The sequence below is a fragment of the Gadus macrocephalus genome, chromosome 7 (assembly GCF_031168955.1).
Source record: "Gadus macrocephalus chromosome 7, ASM3116895v1".
Taxonomy (NCBI): Eukaryota; Metazoa; Chordata; class Actinopteri; order Gadiformes; family Gadidae; genus Gadus; species Gadus macrocephalus.
This window is the reverse complement of record NC_082388.1, coordinates 9,666,880-9,689,379: the sequence shown is the minus strand read 5'-3', so window position 1 is coordinate 9,689,379 and position 22,500 is coordinate 9,666,880. Positions and strand designations below refer to the sequence as shown.

The window sequence follows — 22,500 nt, the reverse complement described above, 5'->3', positions numbered from 1 at the left end:
GGGTAGTTGGGTCTAACCCTATGGACACCCTGACAACGTAATGCAAGGCAATTTTAAAATGTGTGATCTAAACGATTTAACAGCATTTGTTTTAGCAGACTTTTATTACAAGCAACATACCATGAATTACCGAACCTGCTCATTAAGGAGCAGGTTTGGTAAAGGTATCAAACCCCAAATACCCTTTCTGCAATCTTACCACTACGTTATATATGAGCAGGATGAGACGATACATCGAATGAACAGAAACGTTTGCAAATACCATGAGCCTACCCTCCTGTCCAAATGGCTTTTAAAACCGAACGCACCCCTTGGTATACAATGCAATACAGCTTATACAATAAACCACTGCTATGCCTATCAAATCACAATCAATGACAGACAGCAATATAACAAAGGTTAAGTCCAAATGTTTGTACCAATCTTTGATTAGAAAAGTGCCAACAGTAATTAATTTCACAAAGTGTTTAAAGTTTTACGTGTGGTTACGCGTAGAGAAGAGAACCGTGTCTGTTTTGAAGAAACAACCAGGGCTAGAAACCTATCTATGGTGAGTAAACATTACATTTTGTCTACTGAGAGATAAGACTGGCTAATGGATGTCTTTAGAGAAATGTTCCTCTTCGTTTTTTTTACGTGGAGGGAAAACATACCTAATCAAGTTTGAAATGAAACTCTTTGTGTACTTTAAAGGTCATCTACTCCCAGGATATGGGTTGTACAGCTTCTAATAGACTAAATTGTATAAATGTGGGTTTTACCAAAATTGAACCCAGATCCACTAATCAAATCCCTACCATTATATGCACTCGGAGACAAACGGGGTGGAACACAGTGGAACTGCTCTTAATTGAATCTAAAGTCCAAACCAAATTAGAAAGCATGGCTATTCAAGTAATAAATTATGTAATTAGGTTTATTCTTTCTCGAGCTGGTACAGAATCCTGTCTAGTCGATGGCTCAGCTTCAACCACACCCAGGAAGTTAGAGGGTTGCATCTAATTTTAGCTACAGTCTCTCTTGCCCTTAAATGCTACAATGAATAGGGAAGCATGTGAAAAGCGAGGTCCAGTGCACCACATATGAACATTTACTGCCTATTTGCCTATCCTACCTTATTAGAGCAACACAATGTTGACTTAAAGCCGTTTTCTACCCATCTATGGGAGATCATGTCAAAACCCAAATGTTACCCATTTGGAGAAACAGTTTGCCTATGAAATATTGCCATTCTATCCTTTTAGCTTGACGTGCAAAGCTCTCTATGATGACCAGCCCCCCCCCCCCCCCCCCCCCCCCCCCATTTCTGTTCCCAATGCATTTATAAATTGAGATATTTCTGCTTCAGTCTAACATTAGACAAATTCCTTTTTTTTTATAAAAAAAATCCCTCACAGAAGGCCTCATTTAATTGTTTTCTTTATATGGTTATGCTTTCCTGTTGTATTTTTTTTTTAATCTCAAATAGCCTAGACACACCCGTGTTTGACCATCCACCCCCCACCCCGTTTTTTGGCCATTTCTAAAAGCTCCCATCATTCGCGCACCGCAGTGTCAGTCTGAGTCAACTGGCAGGCATGCATGTCCACCTGGAAACCAATCAACATCGAGTTCTTCTGTTGGTCACCCGCACTCCTCTTCTTAGGACCTGAGAAGGCCCGTCGTCACCGGGCTCCCGGTTCTTCCCCGCACAGCCGCCGAAGAGGGGGAGGGGAGGGGAGGGGAGGGGAGGGGAGCTGAGGGACGGGTTTAAAGGGAAGATGTGGGGCTGGGGGGGGGGGGGCTCGTGCTGTGATGTCTGCCCTCCAAAGGGTCCATGTCACAGTTTCTGCAGAATCCAGGTTCTTGTTTCAGCAGATTCCATGTCATTGTTTCAGTAGAGTCCATGTCAGTGTTCCTGTATAGTCCATGACAGTGTTTCAGTAGAGTCCATGTCAGTGTTCCTGTATAGTCCATGACAGTGTTTCAGTAGAGTCCATGTCAGTGTTTCTTTAAAATCCATGTCAGTGTTTCAATAGAGTCCATGTCAGTGTTTAAGTAGAATCCATGTCAGTGTTCCTGTAGAGTCCACGTCAGTGTTAGAGGAAAGTTCATGTCAGTGTTCCAGTGGAGTTCATGTCAGTGTTTCAGTAGAGTCCATGTCAGTGTTTCAGTAGAGTCCATGTTGGTTTTCCTTTTGGGTCCATGTCAGTGTTGCAGTAGGGTCCATGTCATTGTTTCAGTAGAGTCCATGTCAGTGTTCCTGTATAGGCCATGACAGTGTTTCAGTAGAGTCCATGTCAGTGTTTCTTTAAAATCCATGTCAGTGTTTCAGTAGAGTCCATGTCAGTGTTTCAGTAGAGTCCATGTCAGTGTTTCAGTAGAGTCCATGTCAGTGTTTCAGTAGAGTCCATGTCAGTGTTTCAGTAGAGTCCATGTCAGTGTTTCAGTAGAGTCCATGTCAGTGTTTCAGTAGAGTCCATGTTGGTTTTCCTTTTGGGTCCATGTCAGTGTTTCAGTAGAGTCCATGTTGGTTTTCCTTTTGGGTCCAAGTCAGTGTTTCAGTAGAGTCCATGTTGGTTTTCCTTTTGGGTCCAAGTCAGTGTTTCAGTAGAGTCCAAGTCAGTGTTTCAGTAGAGTCCATGTCAGTATTTCTGTAAAATCGATGTCAGTGTTTCTGCAGCTCTATTGGAGGGTTTTGTATTGCGTGTGCTTGTGCATGCGAGTATGTATACATATATAAGTTCACAGTGTCTTGCTGTATTTAATGGCATGTGTGTGCTTGTGTGCGTGTTCTGTGTGTGTGTGTGTGTGTGTGTGTGTGTGTGTGTGTGTGTGTGTGTGTGAGAGAGTTAGGGTTGGAGTGGAACATTGAACGAGGCGTAAAAGTGCTGATCTACAAAGCTGTGTTGATTGCAGTGCAGGTGAGCTTTGAGGCGTGGGTGGCGGGGGGTCTTGAGGGTCCTTGAGGCGATCTATCCTGATGTGTAGGCGGCGGGCTCCACGTTGTTGTTCTGCCCGTCTTCTATGGCCTTGTTCCTCTCTGCCGTGGACAGAACAGAGGACTCGGAGTCCACTGGCACTCTCTTTGACCTGGAGAAGCAGAAGTAGAAGTACATCAGCAAAGAAACAACTACACCAAGTCTTGTCCGCTTGTTAAAGATCCCATATCATACTTTTTTTAGGGTTGATAATTGCATTTGGGGATTCAACTAGAATAGGGGTTACATGTCTGTAAGTAAAAAATACCCCTTATTATGATCACACTGTTCATTTCTAAACAACCAATTTCAGCGTCTTTCAGAGACGGTTTGATTGGTATCATGTTGCATTAAGGCCCCCCTTCTCGAGTAGCCAAGTCTGCTGTGATTGTTCAGCAAGCCCTCTCTGTTGCGATCGGTAGAACGCTTTACGCTTGCGTCGGCAAATTCACTCCCCCGAGAAGTTGTAAACATTGCGGGTGGCCGGGTGGCGGGACGTCTGCCCTTAACCCCCACCCACTGCTGTCTGCCGTCCCACTGTTACGGAAGTAACATTTGAGGGGTGTGGGGGGCGTTCTCGGTGGGCACGAATACTCCTCCTGGCTCAGACTTTTCTAGCTAAGCAGACTTAAAACAGGTATGCATACATCAGGTAACAGTCTAAAGCAAAGGGAAAAGTATGATATGACCCCTTTACGTTGCTCTTCCAAAAAATTATGAAAACATTGATAGAAATCAAGACAGCTATCAACCAGTGATAGAAGAATGTGATCGGATGGAGAGAACAAACAAAAACAACCTTCAACAGCTCTTTATTAAGACAGTTCTGTTTTCATAGGATTTTCACTTGCTAGCTGCTCCAGGCTCAGGGGTTTACTGCAGTGTCTCACAATTGCTAGCATAGAGGTTCTAATAAGGTTATTTCTGCATATTTTACAAAGAACTTAATCAGCTCTCAATGAGTGCGTCAAATCAATGAGCACATTAAGTGTGAGCATATTAAAACATTGGTTATTCTTCTTTCAGTTGTGTCTATTACTCGCTGGTGATGTCAACTACATGGTTGAGTTTCTTAAAATGGCAAGTTAAAAAGGATGGTATCACGTGCTATTGAGTATGCTTAACAGCTAACAGGAATAGATTAACTGACTACTATGATGAGCTGGTGAAGCCTAGCTATGTTCCTTGGCAGAGTGGAATTGTTCCCAAAGAGCCCCAGCAGGTTCAACAGCAGCAGGCTCCTAACTATATAACCCCGTAAACTCAAAAGCAGCAACCACTTAGCTATGTAACACAACATGCTCAAATGCAGCAGCCCCCAAGCTACAGCGTCCAGCAAGCTCAAAAGCAGCAGGCTCCAATCTAAGGTGGCCAGCAGGCTCAAAAGCAGCAGGCTCCAAGCTACACCTCCCAGCAGGCTCAAAAGCAATTGGCTCCAAGCTATATGACCGAGCAGGCTCGAAAGCAGCAGGCTCAAAGCTGTGTGACCCAGCAGGCTCAAAAGCAGCAGGCTCCAAGCAAGATCGCCCAGCAGGCTCAAAAGCAGCAGGCTCCAAGCTATATGACCCAGCAGGCTCAAAAGCAGCAGGCTCCAAGCAACATCGCCCAGCAGGCTCAAAAGAAGCAGGCTCCAAGCTATATGGCCAAGCAGGCTCAAAAGCAGCAGCCCCCAAGCTTCAGCGCCCTGTAGGCTCAAAAGCAGCAGCAGCAGGCTCCAAGCTTCAGCGTCCAGTAGGCTCAAAAGCAGCAAGCTCCAAGCTATGGTGGCCAGCATCAGCAGGCTCCAAGCTATATGACCCAGCAGGCTCAAAAGCAACAGGCTCCAAGCTACCGGCACCAACAGCAGGTTATGAAGTTACCAGAAGCAGCCTCAAAGGCAGCAGGCATCAAGCTACAGGCCCCAGCAGGCATCAAGGTACAGGCAGCATCCCCAGCAGCAGCAGGCTTCACGCTATGGCGGCCAGCAGCAGCAGGCAGCAAGCTACCGGCCACAGCAGCAGGCTCCAAGCTATGGCAGCCAGCCTCGAAGGAAGCGTGCCTCTAGCTACGAGCCCGAGAAGCAGCAGGCATCAAGCAACGGGCCCCAGAAGCAGCAGGCACCAAGCTACCGGCCCCAGCCTCAGAAGCATCAAGCATCAAACTACCGGAAGCAGCCTCCTAGCTACTGGCCCAAACAGCATAGATAATTGGTAGTAGTATTGAAGTATTCTTAAGCCCAGTTCAGACCAAAGATTCACCTTGCAACGGCTTGCAACGAGACGGTTTTAGAACGTCGCAGGGGCGGTGTGAACGGGTCGTTGCAAGCCGTTGCAAGGAGTTGCAAGGAGTCGCCAGAGATTGAACATGTCAAATCGCAAGGTCCAGTTTTAGAACGCGGCGATTTTACTATTTCTCTTCAGCCAATCACAGCACAGAACAACTTGTACGTCACGGCCTTACTCCGTCCCGGTATCGTACTGTCCACTAGTGGTGGATTGAATGATTCGTTTCCGTGACCCAGTTCGCGTGATTCAGTTCGCCACGAGGAGTCGTTCGCGAATCGTTCGTTCGTTCAGTTGAGTTTCCGGTAGCACTAACTCCACTGAGTCTGACTGACTCAGCTGAGAACCGTGCAATGGGGTCCATTGCATGATGCGATTTACCGCTACCGGAAACCAGGCTGAACGAACATACGATTCGTGAACGACTCCTCCCAGTTCAGTCGAATTTCCGGTGAATCGATTCACCGGAAACTCGACTGAACGTGGAGGAGTCGCTCACGATTCAGCCTAGTTTCCGGTAGCGGTGAATTGCATCATGGAATGCACGCCATTGCACGGTTCTCATCTGAGTCAGTCAGACTCAGTGGAGTTAGTGCTACCGGAAACTCGTTCGTTCGTTCAGTCGAGTTTCCGGTGAATCGAATGGTGAACGAGATGACCGAACGAACGAGAGAGACGAACCGGTTCGGTTCGTTCGTTTTAAAGACTCGTTCATTCAAACCGGTTCGCGAACGAACGAGCCAACACTACTGTCCACTCCAGCATACAAATATCCGAAGATGGCAGACTTCTGGTCCAAGGAGAGGGAGGAGAATTTAATTCGCTTGCTGGAGGAGCAACCTGTCCTTTACGACGTTGGCATGTTTGGACATTGCGGTGGCACTTGGTGTGGTGTTTTAAAGCGTCTTAGAGTACCATATTAAGCGCTATATAAATGTCATTTATTATTATTATTATTATTATTATTAAGTTCAACTCGTGACCGTGTTAACTGGTGACCATTAGCCAAATGCGTCGTTTGTTGTCGTGGCTACGCCAGCTGTTGGAAATCGGGCCAGACACGTAGCTGTCCTTGCGAATGCCTCTTTGATTTGTCTTTCAATAAAATGTCAAAAACATTCCCATCTCATTCGTATTTGGAGTGTAATTGGAAAAAAATTGTCACGTAGAACCGTTTAAAGCCGAAATAAATGAAAAACGAATGCTTAAAATATGATACATTACGGGATTCGAACTCATACTATCGTGGGGGGGAATATTAATAAGGTCGGATTTCATTCTGTTGTACCGTAGACCCACATAGAAATCTTCCGCAAAAAAAATATTAATTCTTCGTGAAAACACGAAAGGCAGCCAGATCAACTTGTGAACTTGCGTTCACAGTTGCTAGGGAAACCACCTACCGTCGCAGACCGTTGCAGCGCGTTGCAGCCAGTGTGAACTGCCCAGTTTTAGAACGTCGCAGCCCGTCTCGTTGCAAGGCGTCGCAAGGAGTTGCGAGTTGCAAGTCGTTGCAAGGTGAATCTTTGGTCTGAACTGGGCTTAATTGGAACAGCTGTAATTCCTTTTAAGTATGACAGTGTCAATGACTAGGGCAATGTGTTCTGAAGTTCATTAAATGACCACATTATCATTTCTAACAGGTTGGTAGCGGGAGTTCCTGCAATGAAATGGTTAAACAATGCACATACAGCAAAGAAAATAAAATGGGACATTTGAAATGGTTTTATTTCATTGGCCACACTGCATGCCAGGAGCGGTCATCAAATTGGGGGAGCTTCGCTGACTCTATAGGTTTGCAACTATTGTACATTTACTATGGGCACAGCTGTGACGTGCCATAGCACCATGTGCAGCAGTCTTTATGATTCATAATATCATCCGAGGCGCACATAGCTTTAGGCCGTGATATAAGATGTAATATTATATAAATACCCATATATAATATTATTATTATTATATTATATCATATAGATATAGAGCTCCAGGAGTCCGCAAACATCAACAATCCCTCTCCTCCATGCTGTGGTTCAGTCTGACAGCTCATTGGTCAATGGGCAGCAGCTCATTTGCATTAAAGCTACAGACACCAGAAACAGCACTTTCTGAAGGGACAGAGAGGAGTAGCTGTAGGCGAGATTTTTTTTCCTAAAAGCTATTTCAGCAAACAGCTTCAAAAACATGTTTTCTGGAACTCAAATACTATTTTTACTTGTTGGGAAAACACCATGATATTTCTCCTTTAAGTGTTCATCCATTGTTCATTTATAAGACTGAATAGACCTAAAGTGGTCTCTAACACTGATTTAGTTTGAGCTTGATTATATCTACAAAGCAGAAATGACTACCTCAATATTGTTGCAGATTCAAAAGTTAATGCATCCCTCCAGGAGCCAAGCGTGACCTTCTGGGTGTGCATTGCGATCGCTAGAGGGCCTATCTGGCCGTAAATATCCACAACATACAAACAGGTATATCTCAACAAGGGCGGTGGTCAAAAAGTCACATTTTACCATAAGCATAATGGAAAAGATGGGAAGGAGAACTCGTAAGGGCATGGGACCAAACACTGGCGGTGCTAAGGGAACCAAACTGCACTTAACAACAGGCTAAGTAATTATGGAACAGTGGTCGTTATAGACATGGGTCTGCCATGCTAAAACCATGATCGGAAGATGGAAAGCTGGAATATTTCCCCATCTTACTGTTTTATGCAGTCTATATAAACATGATGTATAAGATAAATATGACTTCATCAACAAGGTTGCAATTGAAATAAAAGGAATGTAGGCTTTTAGTCACAGAAGGGGAAACAAAATGGATGATACATTGAGTGATTGTTCACTTTCCCTATCCGTCCACTAATATATATCCACATGAACCCTAATTTGTATGATTGTATGAAAGTAAATGTAACATTGATTCAAAAAAGGCATATGTTAGTCTTACAAAGCTACTACTGCATGCTTAATCATTAAGATAAAACATGATTGAAAAACATCTGTCTGTGAAGGACTCCTTCACAGACAGACTCCTTTTTTCTTCAAAGACAGACTCCTTTTTAAAGGGTGATTTGCTCGTTATGATCTCATTGGAAATCTTTGCAGATAATAGCTAAAGAATGACTGTGATGATTGTGCTTTGAAGTTGTATTGCTGATGCTTTGTGTTAAAGCACGGCCGGTTGGTGCTTCCCTTTAAATGTTCGTGCCGCAAGGAACTGGGGGACAGCATTATCTCCTTTATTTTCATAAAGAATGGTCCATTGTAACCTATGCTAAAGGAGATAAGTAAGGAAGCATTGAAGCATCGTTCCTTAGCATTAAGAGAATTCAAACAGCTTTTATTATGGATGCCGCTCAAATACTTCTGGATCATTTCACTCAGTTAGGAACCTTCCTTAGCAAAAAAGACCATTCGACAACAGCTGACGACTATTCGCCTTGAACCCGAGGTTGCAATGGAATGCAAACATAACCATGACACTGTTACAGGTTATATCCCCCTTCATATGTAGGGGGATTGGAATGGCTAGTTAGGCACTTCTGAAATCAATTTGCACATTTTGCATTTGCACCAGATGGTTTGAACCATCTGGGAAGTCTTTATTGGAAAATTTAGGAAATAAAAGGGGAGGCCCTTTCGCAAGATACCTTGCAGGTGGACGAACCATCTGTCCGTCACCATGCATCAAGTGTGGATCACTGTGGTTCGGCCACAAGGGCCTAACTTGAAGACTTACAAGATCGGCTTCACACATGATCGTGATCTCCTGAACCCAGCGGCCTTGATTGATTAGGTCAACGGAGTTACAAGGTATGAAATGAGAATATCCCTTTATATTTCAGCTATTTGCTGCTACTGTGCAAATAAAGCATGACCTCCTTTTCAAAGCAGTTTTCCCTAGACTCGAGGCTACAAGGCACACTGAGCAGTCTGCCCCAATGGTGATCCTCCCAAACAGCTCACAGCTTGCTTTGAATTGGCGTCTTTTTAATAAAGCCGGCTGCTCCTTAGCATCCAAGATACACATTTATCTCATTAAAACGTAATTGGACAACAGTGCTAAATAAATGAGCTGGGACGTAGCTGGGATATGAGGAGGACGTTGGTAGCTATCATGGGAGCGACAGCAGTGCTTTCATGAATAGACATAAGAATGGCCTTTTTGAACTAAATAGTTCTAGATTTATAATCCCATTAATAGAGAGTCTTCTTATCCAGTGTCCCAAAATGACCACGATGGCACAATCAAAAGGCGATTACCTTTTTTAAGCGTCCATCTTCTGGGCATCCCTTTTGATTCTCATTTCCCTCCATGCTGTCTACGCTCAGCTGCCCCAATGGTGTTCGCCGCGCATTTTCAGCCAAGCGGCATATGTTCCATGTTATTATGAGAACACATTTGGTTGAAAGGGCACCTATATTACCACCAGCTGTGAGTGTGATCTGCCATTACAAGCTGTTTCAAAATATTCCCTGCTCTGTAACTTAGTCTCATCACAAGTGGGTGTGTCCACCTAGATCTATGACGAATAGATCAGTCTACCAACCTACCAAGTGGGCCGTAGCAACTCAAATTTCTGAGAGAAGGCCTGACTACAGTTAAGGCTCAGTTATGGTTCCACGTTGACGCAACGCAAGGGGGTTTAAAGACCTATGACGTCCTTGCGGACCCTCCTTGCATTCCACGTAAGCGCCTGACGTGCGTCTCCCATCGATTGTAACCCTGCATCGAGGTGACGCAGCAGCAGCAAGGGCTGCGATTGGTCGGCTCACTAAAACCCGACGCAGACCCAAATCAGGTTCACGACTGCGTCGAAGCGTCTGCGTGGTCGTTGCGTTGCGTCGACGCGGGACCATAATTGAGGCTTCACACAATGGATGTTGCTGGATATTTTTCTGCTCTGCTTGCTGATGATCTGCTCAGCTCCATCCCTTCCTCGCATACATTGGCCAAACAGCAGATTGAGCTGAATGAATCAATGTGCAAACCTTGCATGAGGCGTAAAAGTGCTGATCTACAAAGCTGTGTTGATTGCAGTGCAGGTGAGCTTTGTGGCGTGGGTGGCGGGTTCCAAATCGTTGTTCTCACCCCCGTCTTATATGGCCTCGTTAAATCTGTCACGGCTTACATCTACAGCGCCAATCATCCCGAACCAGATTCATAAAAACTCAGCGATTTTAATTCAGAATCAATAATATTATTATTTTGGCTGTCAATCCATCTTCGGGGCGAGATAATAATGAGACACTCATCCTTGTTTCTATGTTGACATATGCCTCTAGAGAGTAGTTTTCATAGATTAAGTGTTGGAAATGCAATGACTTCACTGGATACATACTGTATGCGGCGCTAAGACTTTAGACCTATTGTAGCTCTCAACCTTACGACAACCCACAAACAAGGACAGGTCTCAGTGAGAAAACGGTGAGTGGGTGGAGGCAACGGGGCAGGAGGAGAGGAGGTGGTTCTTACTTTTCTCTGTTGAAGACGATGAAGTCTCTCTGGACGTTATCCAGACGCAGCTGCAGCTGGCCATTCTGGGAAGACAAATTGGAATTATTAAAACATACACACCTATTAATATATTCAAATTAAGGGAATTAATCCTTCCTGGACTCCCCGCCGGGAACCACTAAAGTACCATCTTATCTTGAGGCCTGCGGGTGGCAGATTTTTGTGTGATTTGGGGGGGAGGGTTAGCTCGATACCGCTGTATGTGAGCGTGCACGTCTTAGCCTCGTTAATGATGTGCGAAGGGGAGCGTACATAGGTGTCAGACAGCCGCGTTAACAGGGCCTCGTTGTGCCAGGACCAGAGTGACAGATGTTCCCTCACCAGGAGACCACACCTTCGTCATAATCTTCATCATCACCATCATCCACCTCATCCCCAACTCTCCACCTCAAGCTGGTGTGTAGTGAGCGTTCTGGCGCCGATTGGCTGCCGTGCATCACCCAAGTGGGTGCTACATATTGGTGGTGGTTAGTGAGGTCCCCCCTTCACTTTAGGCGTCGTTGAGTGTTATTAATTATAATTATTCTTCATGTTTAACCTCTGTTTTCTTTTTATTCCTAGTCTGTTTTACATAGTTTTGAATGATGACTATATGCTCTGTAAGGTGACCTTGGGTGTCTTGAAAGGCGCCTCTAAATTAAATGTATTATTATTATTATTATTATCATCATCACCATCAACACAACACTATGTGATCTTTAGGGACTGTGTATGTGTGTGTGTATGTGTGTTTGCGTCCATGCAAGTATGTGTGTTTCAGATAAATTCTCCCAGTTTCTAAGACAGAACAATGACTAAACACATGCACACACACATGCATGCACGCACGCACGCACGCTCACACAAACACACACACACACATCCACACACACACACACATGCACACACGCACACACGCACACGCACACACACACACACACACACACACACACACACACACACACACACACACACACACACACACACACACACACACACACACACACACATATGTACGTGGTCCTGCAAAATACACACACAGGCTCCAGACGGCTCCTCGCAGAGTAAACAGGATAACACCCAGAGAGAGAGCATTCAGTTCTGATACACTCGGAACTGAATGCTACATTTCTGTGTGTCTGTGTGTGCGTTGCTGTAAACCCGACTCTGGTCTGTGTTTTTACTTCTTTCATATTTTTCCTGTCCTGTCATTAATCTACCATTAACAAACTTCCTTTCTCTAGAATCCATACTTTTTTTGCTTCTTGCCAAAGGGGATTGACACTTTCGATGATTACTTAGTTTCCTCTTCGAGTCCCAGAAAAGGTACAATAGTTCTCTCTCTCATGGAGGTCGTACCGATTTACCCCTGGGTTGGGCCAGGCTTCAAGTTGCATCGTTGAATAAGACAAAGCATGTAGTATAGGGAACACTTTGGACTAAAGTACATTCACACAGTCCCCACATACACATTCATGATTGCTTTTCACAGTGTGTGTGTGTGTGTGTGTGTGTGTGTGTGTGTGTGTGTGTGTGTGTGTGTGTGTGTGTGTGTGTGTGTGTGTGTGTGTGTGTGTGTGTGTGTGTGTGTGTGTGTGTGTGTGTGTGTGTGTGTGAAAGAGAGAGAGAGAGAGAGAAAGAGAGTGTGTGTATGTAAATGTATGGATGGTGATATATCCAGAAATGTTGATGCGTGATCAAACATGCAGTGGATTGAGGCAGATACTAGAGACTGTCAACATAGCAGATCGTTATCCCTGTAAACAATTCCACATTTTCCCTCTCTCCGTCGGCCTGCTCTCGGCCTGCTTTGTTTCTGTCTGTAAGCCAAGCAATTTAAAAGGAAAAGCCGGTTTAGAAGTTAATTACCCTTCTGTGGAATTAAATGTTTCCATTTAATGAGACCCGCCGAGATTGAGTAAGATTTTGGACGACTGCCAGGGAAGGACATCTTTAAACCTTCTTCAACTGCCTTACTTACATCCATCTTTCACAAACCTTAGGCACACTACACATCTGTGGCATGATGCCTGTTTGTAAATAGACCCATATTAGTAGGGTGTGTGTGTGTGTCGGGGGGGGGGGGGGGTCACTGCTGTGTTGATGTGTTTCATTTATCTGCATGAGTTGAAATTCCCACATAATGACCCATCATGTTAGGTCTTATCCTTGGGGTAGGTCTAACCATGGGGGTATTTCTTACCATGGGGGTAGGTCTTACCATTAGTGTAGGTCTTACCATGGCATGTAGGTCTTACCATTAGTGTAGGTCTTACCCTTGGGGTAGGTTTTACCATGGGGTCTGTCTTCTTTTAGCCAAGTAGCTTAATAATACATTGCTATTGGCTTCATCTCAGGAATGATTTTTCTATCTATATAACTTCAAAGATTTCCATTGGAATTGGAAATAGTATACCTAAATGAATATGAATAGGGACACTTATACTTCTATTTTAAAGATATGAAGTTATGGAAAGTTGGAAAACGTTTGTAGCGTGTGAACTACGTGGCGGTAGGCTGCATTTCACTGGTCATTACTCACTACAGCCTCTCTCGCTCACTCTTAATCAAACCAGATCATTTGATCCCGGGCACCACCACCTTTGCAGGTAGAACATTTAGCTGTACCTCCTGGCTGAGGCATTAATGAGGCTTGACACTATGCATTGGCTCCAGATTCTCAACAGGCCAATCGCTTTAAAAGCCTCTGCTCAGAAAAGAGAGCAGCAGTTAGGTGCCTTCGGTCTCTGTGGGAGCAGCATGGATGCCTGGCTTCAACCCAAAAAGTCAGTGTGAGTGCGGAACCACCCCCCCTCCCCACCCCAGCTAAAGCAAGGTGGAGCTCAGGCAGTCAGCATTGGAAGCCTCATAATTCGATTTAAGAGTAATAATTTAAAGTCTGATGGCAGACCGACAAATCTGGCTGAACATGGCATTTGGCATTCTTTTTGCTTCAGAGTTATTTCGTCCAATCATGTTGCCTGAGGCTGTAAGCGCATAGTTGGCTAACAGCGAACAAAAACACGACCTTCACTAGAAAAACTTTCACTGTCCAAGACCAACTTTCTCTCACCTGACAAGGTGTGTCAAATCATCACCTTGTGGAATGGCCGTTGTAGAAATACTCTATTCTGGAAACAAGATGTAGTCCCACCCCTTCAGTTTATGGTGTTCTCTCTGCTGTTCCCCCCCAGAAGCTAACCCTAACTGCTATAGCATAGTAGCACTGTGGAATCCGTGGTTATAGCACTGGTAGTAATATGTTTCAATCTACAGTAGTTCCTACTCAATGCCTATTGGTGGAGGAATGGGCTGAGAAAAGTTTGGTTGAATACATCCAATACACAATTTCTGTTATCAATCAGTTAACATTCCCTGAAGTAAGATGACTAAGAACAACAACAACAACATAGAGAGGAAGAAAGGAGTTTTTTGACAAAGCCAGATGTGAAATCCCTGATCGATCGCACTCTCTCCCACCAACACACGCATATTTAAAGTGTGTCCTTCATGGAGCGTAACCTATGAGTCATGGTACAATTCCTGCCTGACATCACACACTCACACGCGGCACACTCACATACAAATGCACACACACACACGCAATCAGAAATACACACACACACACACACCCTTCTTCGCGATGTCATTGTTGTTCATCTTGTTGACAGCTAACTTATAGGAAGTGAGACAACTGAAATTGATGAAACAGTAAATGCTTTGCATTTATGGTTTCATTTTATTTAATGGTGCAAACAGATTATGATTTAGTTCATGATTCCATTTAAGATAATAATCGGGACCAGACTGGGGGACTCACTGGGTGTTTTCCCTGTGTTGACTGCCCCACTATCACTCATGGCTCTCTGTAATAATGGGACCACCAAACCACTGCCGGAGGCGGAAGGCTGTGATCACTTCATTATAGGCGGGACCTTTACCGTGTCACATCGGAGCCGGCCAATGACGGATGTCATCTGGATGCAAGGCAAGAAATCACTAGAGACACGCATGAACACCCATCATCTCCCCGTATGGCTCTTTTATTAGGGTGTGTGGGTTTGTGTGTGTGTGTGTGTGTGTGTTTGCATGTGCGTGTGTATGTGAGTGTCTCTGATTCTGTGTGTGTGTGTTTGTCTGTTTGTGTGTGTCTGTATGTGTGTTTGTCTGTTTGTGTGTGTGTCCATATGTGTGCATGTGTGTGTGTTTTTCTGTTTGTGTATGCGTGTGCGTGTGTGTGTGTGTGTGTGTGTGTGTGTGTGTGTGTGTGTGTGTGTGTCTGTGTGTGTGTGTGTGTGTGTGTGTGTGTGTGTGTGTGTGTGTGTGTACGATGACGTGATCACCCCCACTAGCGTGAAGTGGACCCTCCCACCCAGACCAGCAGGGCTATAAAGACGTGCAGCAGGAGCCGCCTGTCTGGTCAGCATGTGTTTGCTGCCAGCGCCTCCCCAAGATTAATGAACACCGATCCAAACACTGAGGCCCACTCCGGGCACCGCCCCCCCAGGTTGTCACCTGATCACGTCTGTGTGTGTGTGTGTGTGTGTGTGTGTGTGTGTGTGTGTGTGTGTGTGTGTGTGTGTGTGTGTGTGTGTGTGTGTGTGTGCGTGTGCGTGCGTGTGTGTGTGTGTGCATGCGTGTGTGTGTGTGCGTGCGTGCGTGCGTGCATGCGTGTGTGTGTGTGTGTGTGCTTGGCTCACGGCACCGTTGTTCTCTCAGGGCATCCCTAGCCGTTCCAACAGGTTAATGTCATCAGGAGGGAGGCTCCCGGTTTAATTACTGAGTTTAATGAGTCCTGCAGGCGGAGAGGCCTAGGCAGCGTCTGCCTGCTCAGCGGGAGATAACCCTCGCGTATGGACTCTCGCTTTCACTCATTGTGAATGAAACTTCGCTCTTCTCAAGATTCAGGACTTGACCGGAGAATAAAAGACAATCAAAGGGGTTATCCATGAGGAGAGCCCTGATTTGCGTGGGGCTCAGCCGGAGACACCAGCATGTAGTTCCCCTCATGGCCTTTAGGTGGTTCACATCAGGCATCTTTTTCTGCGTTCGGTTAGGATCTCAGTGGCCGGTTAATCCTCGTATTGTTTATTTTCTGAGCTCCTGGATTGATATCAATAAATTTTGGGCTTAGAGTGAGGCTATTCAATGCATCAAATCAGGATTGTTTTCCACTACTGATGGCAGAAATGTGAAACAATGGCAACGCTCTCAGAAAGAGTGTGTGTTGAACACTTGGTGACGTCACGCTGTGGACATATATATTTCAAAGTACACAAGCCTCTTTCTGGATTGGGCTGGTTGGGACCTGTTCTTCCCTTTTACGGGGAAATTGTTTTTAGTGATTTATTCACTCTCTAAGAGTTGTATGGCATCTCCACAGATTATCCATTTCTTCGTTGTTTCATCAGCACACAGTGTGTGCTTTACATATTCAACTTATTTTTATACCTCTGTGTGGGGTGTGTGTGTGGGTGTGTGTGTGTGTGTGTGTACCTGCTTGCATATGCACATGTCTGTGTGTGCCTACATGTACTCTGTGTGTGTCTGTATGTGAATGTGTGTGTATGCGTGGGTGTGTTCCCTTATCTCCCTTCGGCAGCAGATCAAATTAACCTTTCAGGGGTTTCCTCCCTCTGTCCCGTGTGCGTAGACACACACCGAGGACGGAGACGTGATTTATGCGGGCCAATTCAAAGACTGAGACCGACGAGAAGTAGCTGAGTGATTGATTCAGCTTTCTTTCTCTTCCCCAGGGAGCCCCACAGTCCACACTGAGGCCGTTTATAGAGAGAGAGAGAGAGAGAGAGAGAGAGAGAGAGAGAGAGAGAGAGAGAGAGAGAGAGAGAGGGAGAGGGAGAGAGAGGGAGAGGGAGAGGGAGAGAGAGAGAGAGAGAGGGAGGGAGAGAGAGAGAGAGACAGAGAGAGAGAGAGAGAGAGAGAGAGAGAGAGAGAGAGAGAGAGAGAGAGAGAGAGAGAGAGAGAGAGGGAGAGAGAGGGAGAGAGAGAGAGAGAGAGAGAGAGAGAGAGAGAGAGAGAGAGAGAGGGAGAGGGAGAGGGAGACAGAGAGACAGAGAGAGACAGAGAGGGCGAATGGGGCTCTTTAATGTGTCCCTGACCTCCATTAATGCATTCTGGATATGTTTCTGAGATAAGAAGAAATGAAGGTCACAGCAGGCTGCCACTGGCCTGCTGTGAGTTCTCCGTTGAGCAGGCTAACAAGTCAGCATTGCAGCAATAAGAGAAAGACAGGGCTTGTGCTTTAGTTATTATTATTTTCCAACATGCTATGTGTATGTGTACAAATGGCAAAGACTCTAACCCTTCAGAGAGTCTTGGTGAAGTTGTGATTGAATAGTCTCGACCTGATATGGCAGGTGTTAAGTTAACTGAAGTTATGTAATAAAGAAACCTTATTCAGGTGCTTTTTTTCAAGGAAACATCAATATGGTTAATAATTATTTTCATTTATATACTGACGTCCAAATCAATTGAAAATTGAGTTTGTGTGTGAACGGGGTGGGTGGCTGGGTTGGTGGGAGGGGGTACGACACCTCATCCACTACCAGTGCACCTTAGCACCCACCTGGGTGATACACGGCTGACAGTGTGAGCCAAAACACTCGCCACTCTCAGGCCATCAAAGGGGAGAGCAGAGGGACAACGCTATCTCATTACAGGCCGGGGGGGATGATAAGGGGGCCCTGGGGGGAACGAGAGCAGGGCTGGGAATCAGGCCAGCGTCCCGGGGCTAGCACCACTAGCCCCGGGACACGTGCCACGGGATCTTCAGTCCTCACAGGGGGTTGGTCCTCCGCTCAACGCCTCCCTTTAAAGAAGGTGCCCTTCGACGAGGACAGAGTGACCCCGGGCGCCATGTGGCTCAGGAGGTGGAGCGGGTTGGCTGGTAACCGGAAGGTTGCTAGTTCAAACCTGGCTCCCCCTAGCCGAGTGTCGAGGTGTCCCTGAGCAAGGGGCCTCACCCTGACTGCTCCTGACCAGCTGGCTGTCGCCCTGCCTGGTTGACTCCGCCGTCCTTGTTTGAATGTGTGCCTGAATAGGTGAATGTGAGGCAATATTGTAAAGCCCTTTGGGTTGCCTCTGGTAAGAAAAGAGCTGCATACAGTGGCGGTTTTACAATGAAGTACACCCCAGGCGAGGCACTAAAAGCCATGCTTTATTATAACAATATCAGTGAAAGAGAAACGTACATTTCTCAATTGCAAGAAATTTGAGGGGTGAGTGTATGCCTATTGCTCTATACCAAAAAAAATAGTTTGTAAATCATTGCTCCGAAGTCTCTTTAATGTGATTGTCACACTATCTATAGTTTCTGTAGGCTTTCAGACTACTTTTGGTCTGTTGACATCAAATTTTGGATGATGGTGTGCTGCAATCCTAGCTCGAGTTTAACGTCTCAAGGCAATGTTTGGGGGCAGGGCAGCTCAGCGATCGCGTTCCTCCGTATGTTTATCGCCTAACCCCAAAGGCTTCAATAAGGACATCAATCAGCGCTAACCGTTCCCCCCCCCCTTGTCCGTTCCATCTGGGAAGACGCAGAGGTGAACTGTCCTCCCCTTCCCCCTTCTCCCACGGCTTCTGTGCACGGCACCTTCTCAGCAAGCAGGGGACGCCTGCAGTCGGAGGGGGCGGGCAATATGCCAATTTCCCCCACACAGTGATACGATGGATCATAGAAAACTGCTTCGCACCACGTGTCATCTAATAATGCCACCCCCCGGGGCGGCTGCCCGCTTCGCCCACGCCTATAACCGCCAATGGCTGCATAAATGCAGTCCATGTTACCCAGTGGCCCTTCGTCCCGGGGCGGTGGGGGATACCAGGCCTACGTCGGGCCAGGATGGAGGACACCCAAGTACCAGGCCCGACCAACAACGACCTCTTCCAGCACCCCTCTCTCGTGCCCGGGGATGGTCTCACCCGGGGATGGACCGTCCCTGCCCTACTCGGCTCACAGAGGAAAGCAGCAGTGCGGGGCGAGCGGCCATGCTGCTGCCGGAACCAGGCTGAGGCAACGACCGGGGGGAACACAAACAGATGTGGGGTGGTTTGTGTAGCAACAACAACGCAGGGCCGTACCTGCGGGGAGCCGTCGGAGCCCTGGTCTTTGGTCTTCTTGGCGAGCCGCTTCTTCTTCTTGTGCAATGGTTTGGACTCAAGGATCATCTCCTCCAGCTCAAAGGTCGGGTCGCAGTTCAGCCGCCTCCGCTGTGGACGGAGAGGAGAAGACGGGAGGAGCTTGAGTCCGTCGGTCTGTCAGGTCTCTGTTGGTCTGTTCTCCGTCTGTCTGGCCTGTCTGTCTGGCAAGTCTGTGTGTGTGACTGCATGTTATTTGACTGCATGAGTGTCTCTATCCAACTCTATCTCACCTATGTACTGCAATGTAAAACAAACCAGAGCAAAATGAGGTCCAAAATTCCCTGTGCTGCCATCAATCAGCCAATACTGCAAAGTCACTGTCGCGAAACACACACACACACACACACACACACACACACACACACACACACACACACACACACACACACACACACACACACACACACACACACACACACACACACACACACACACACACACACACACACACACACACACACACACACACTCACACACACACACACACATGAAAACTGCTTTTAAATGATGAGGCAACATATTGCGCTCTGTGTCCGGACGTTAACGTTCCATGCCCTTGGCATATAATTAGATAGAGAGAAGAAAAACTGTCCCATTTCCTATCGATTCCCCGTATGCACTTCCTTCAACAGGGAGGAGCCGCTGGTTGGCAGAGAGGGGAAATCAAACTGCAGGCTGTTAGAGGCCTTCCAGCTGTCTGTTCACTTCAGGGCCCGCAACACTCTCCTGTTCAGGGCGACAGTGGCTCAGGAGGTAGAGCGGCTGAACTGGTAACCGAAAGGTTGCTGGTTCGATCGCTGGCTCCTCCTCGCTGAGTCTCGAGGTCTCACTGAGAAAGGCACCTCAGACCGACTGCTCCTGACTCTTAAAACTGCTCCTGACCAGCTTACTGTTGCCCTGTGTGGTTGACTCCGCCATCGGTGTGTGTGTGTGTGTGTGTGTGTGTGAATGAATGTTTGTAAGAAGCTTTGGATAAAAGTGCCAGCAATATCCCCTAAATGTAAATGAGGGTCAGGGTCTTTGACCTGAACATGTCCGCTGATTGAATTGATTCATTATGGGTGTACATATGTGTTGTTGATTTATTGCATGCATGAGCTGTATGTGACGCATGACGTCAATAATTAAATTGCCTTCTCATTGTGTTCACATAACTTCCGACTTTGGCCAACAGGGGGCATTGATTGTGCTACCTATGATGAATTGTGCAAACATGGGAGAAGTTTGATTTAAGATGAGTTGGAGTCAAAATAAGCTAAATGGTCAAAGTTAAAATTATATAATTCAAAGGTATGGGGGGGGGGAAACATATTTTCTTTTTTTTGGGCGCAGTGGGATGAGCTTTTCAGAATCACTGAATGTTTGATGAGCCATCTGCTCTGGTTCCACCTGAACAGACCTTGCAAAGCTCTTCACTCTATAAACTACGTGTTGGACGGAAATAATCGCTAGGCTGTGATGTACAGTCTGTTTTGACATTGAACAAAACAATAAGAAAGGACTTATGCAAATACAAAACTATTATATTATTACCATATCCTATCCTACCGTATGCTATCCTATTATGTAACCGTACTGTACTGCTCTATCCAACGTTATGCTACTTTCCTGTACTTTTAGCTGTGACAACAGCTGACTGTCTAGGAATTATTTTATGCTATGTTATGCTATGCTATGTTATATCATGCTATGCTTCATTAGGTTATCTTATGCCACGCTACGCTATTTTATGCTATACTATATCATGCCATGCTACACTATATATTATGCTATGTCATGATATGCTATTCTATAGCCAACTGTGCTTTGCTATGCTATATTATGCTATGCTATACTATATTAAGCTATGCTATATTATGCTATGCTATACTATATTAAGTTATGCTATATTATTCTATGCTATACTATATTAAGTTATGCTATATTATGCTATGCTATACTATATTAAGTTATTGCTATATTATGCTATGCTATACTATATTACGTTATGCTATATTGTGCTATGCTTTACTATATTAAGCTATGCTATATTATGCTATGCTATATTAAGCTATGCTATATTTTGCTATGCTATACTATATTAAGTTATGCTATATTGTGCTATGCTTTACTATATTAAGCTATGCTATATTATGCTACTGTTTTTCTATCCGTATGGATAGCTGGACCGATCATGGCTGGGCCTTCGGGGGTGCGGAGCCACTGTTCCTCACGTTGGGGATGAAGCCTGGAGGCAGCTGTTTGCTGAGCACAGCGTCCCAGTTGACGTCCGACATGTAGTCCAGGTCCTGCAGCTCCGCCAGGCAGGAGATGCGCTGCTCCACGTCGATGCACACCAACTGCGAGTGGGGGGGGGGGACGGAAAACAAGGTGTGTTAGCATGAACACGGTACAGGACGCGTGCCAGTGCGCGTGTCTCCTGGGGAGAGGGGGGAGGAGTAGTGGTGTAAGGAAGGAGAAGGGGTCAGGGCCAGGAGAATAACCTGGTGAGAGTAGAAGCAGACCGGTCGTCTGCTTATGGTCTGTAGTAGTGCTGGTGTATCTCTCTCCTGCTCTTACTCTGTCTCACAGACAGACACACACACACACACGCACACACGCACGCACACGCACGCACGCACGCACGCACACACACACACACAGACCACACACACACACACACACACACACACACACACACACACACACACACACACACACACACACACACATGCATGCATGCAGGCATAGACACATACAGAAACACATACAGACACACACACACACACACACACACACACACACATTCAGACACATGCATACACACACGCACACAGGCACACACACACAAACAGACACAAGCACACACACATGCATGCACGCACACAGCACACACACACATACGTTGACGTCCTCTCCCTTCCTTTCTCTCTCTCTCTCTCTCTACATCCTTCTGTCTATCTCTCCGTCTGTCTTTCCTTTCTCCCTCTCCTTCTCTCTGCTAGCCCACGCTCTCTCCAGTACGCCGTCGGCATGCCGATCAGAGGGAGGAGGAGGCGGTGCTGGCTGGCTGGCGCGCCGCACGGAGCAATGCAACAGTTAGACTGCAGTGGAAGTGTGCCAGGGACCAGAGCTACTGCTCCACCGTTCAGCCCGCCTTCCAGCCGAGGAGGAGTCTCCCTCTCTGCCACGACACCGGAGAGACCGACACAAAAGACGGGATTATATCATCTCATCATCGATCACGCATCCTGTTTTAATTATAAGCTAAACTCAGTGGCTCTGTTGTGTGCCAAGTCAATTGTTCAGGAAAAAGAATAGTTATCCACTTACTATTACATTTTTGGAATCGGAGTTGACTATCAACAAATGAGCCAGAGCCTGATTCTTCTTAGTAATAGTTTAAAATGACATTCTGTATTAATCGTCTGCTATCTTCAGTCATTTTTGGTCATCTGGCCATACCAGCATCCTGATCCATGCGGCCATTCATACACGTCCTCATGGGCCTGAATCCCTCTTGTCCACAGCGGGAGGCTGTGTTGAGAGTAGTTTACAGGCAAACGCTGACCACTCCATTGACAATGAGGGCGAGGAGCTGCTGTGGGTGCGAGAGAGAACTCGATGTGCATCCTCAACTG

At 46.2% G+C, this 22,500-nt stretch overlaps 1 protein-coding gene across 1 annotated transcript in view; it reads right to left on the bottom strand.

Moving 5' to 3' along the window:
* Window positions 1–1,434: 1,434 nt before the first annotated feature.
* The window catches only part of LOC132461179 (serine/threonine-protein kinase 32B-like), a 35,088-nt gene continuing 14,022 nt past the window's right edge, over window positions 1,435–22,500 (bottom strand). The window contains exons 6-9 of the mRNA XM_060056223.1: window positions 21,094–21,232; window positions 18,821–18,949; window positions 10,700–10,764; window positions 1,435–3,072 (exon numbers count right to left, since the gene is read on the bottom strand). Of these exons, the coding sequence (XP_059912206.1) occupies window positions 2,955–3,072; window positions 10,700–10,764; window positions 18,821–18,949; window positions 21,094–21,232 (451 nt within the window). The 3' untranslated portion in view covers window positions 1,435–2,954. The remainder of the gene's footprint in view (window positions 3,073–10,699; window positions 10,765–18,820; window positions 18,950–21,093; window positions 21,233–22,500) is intronic.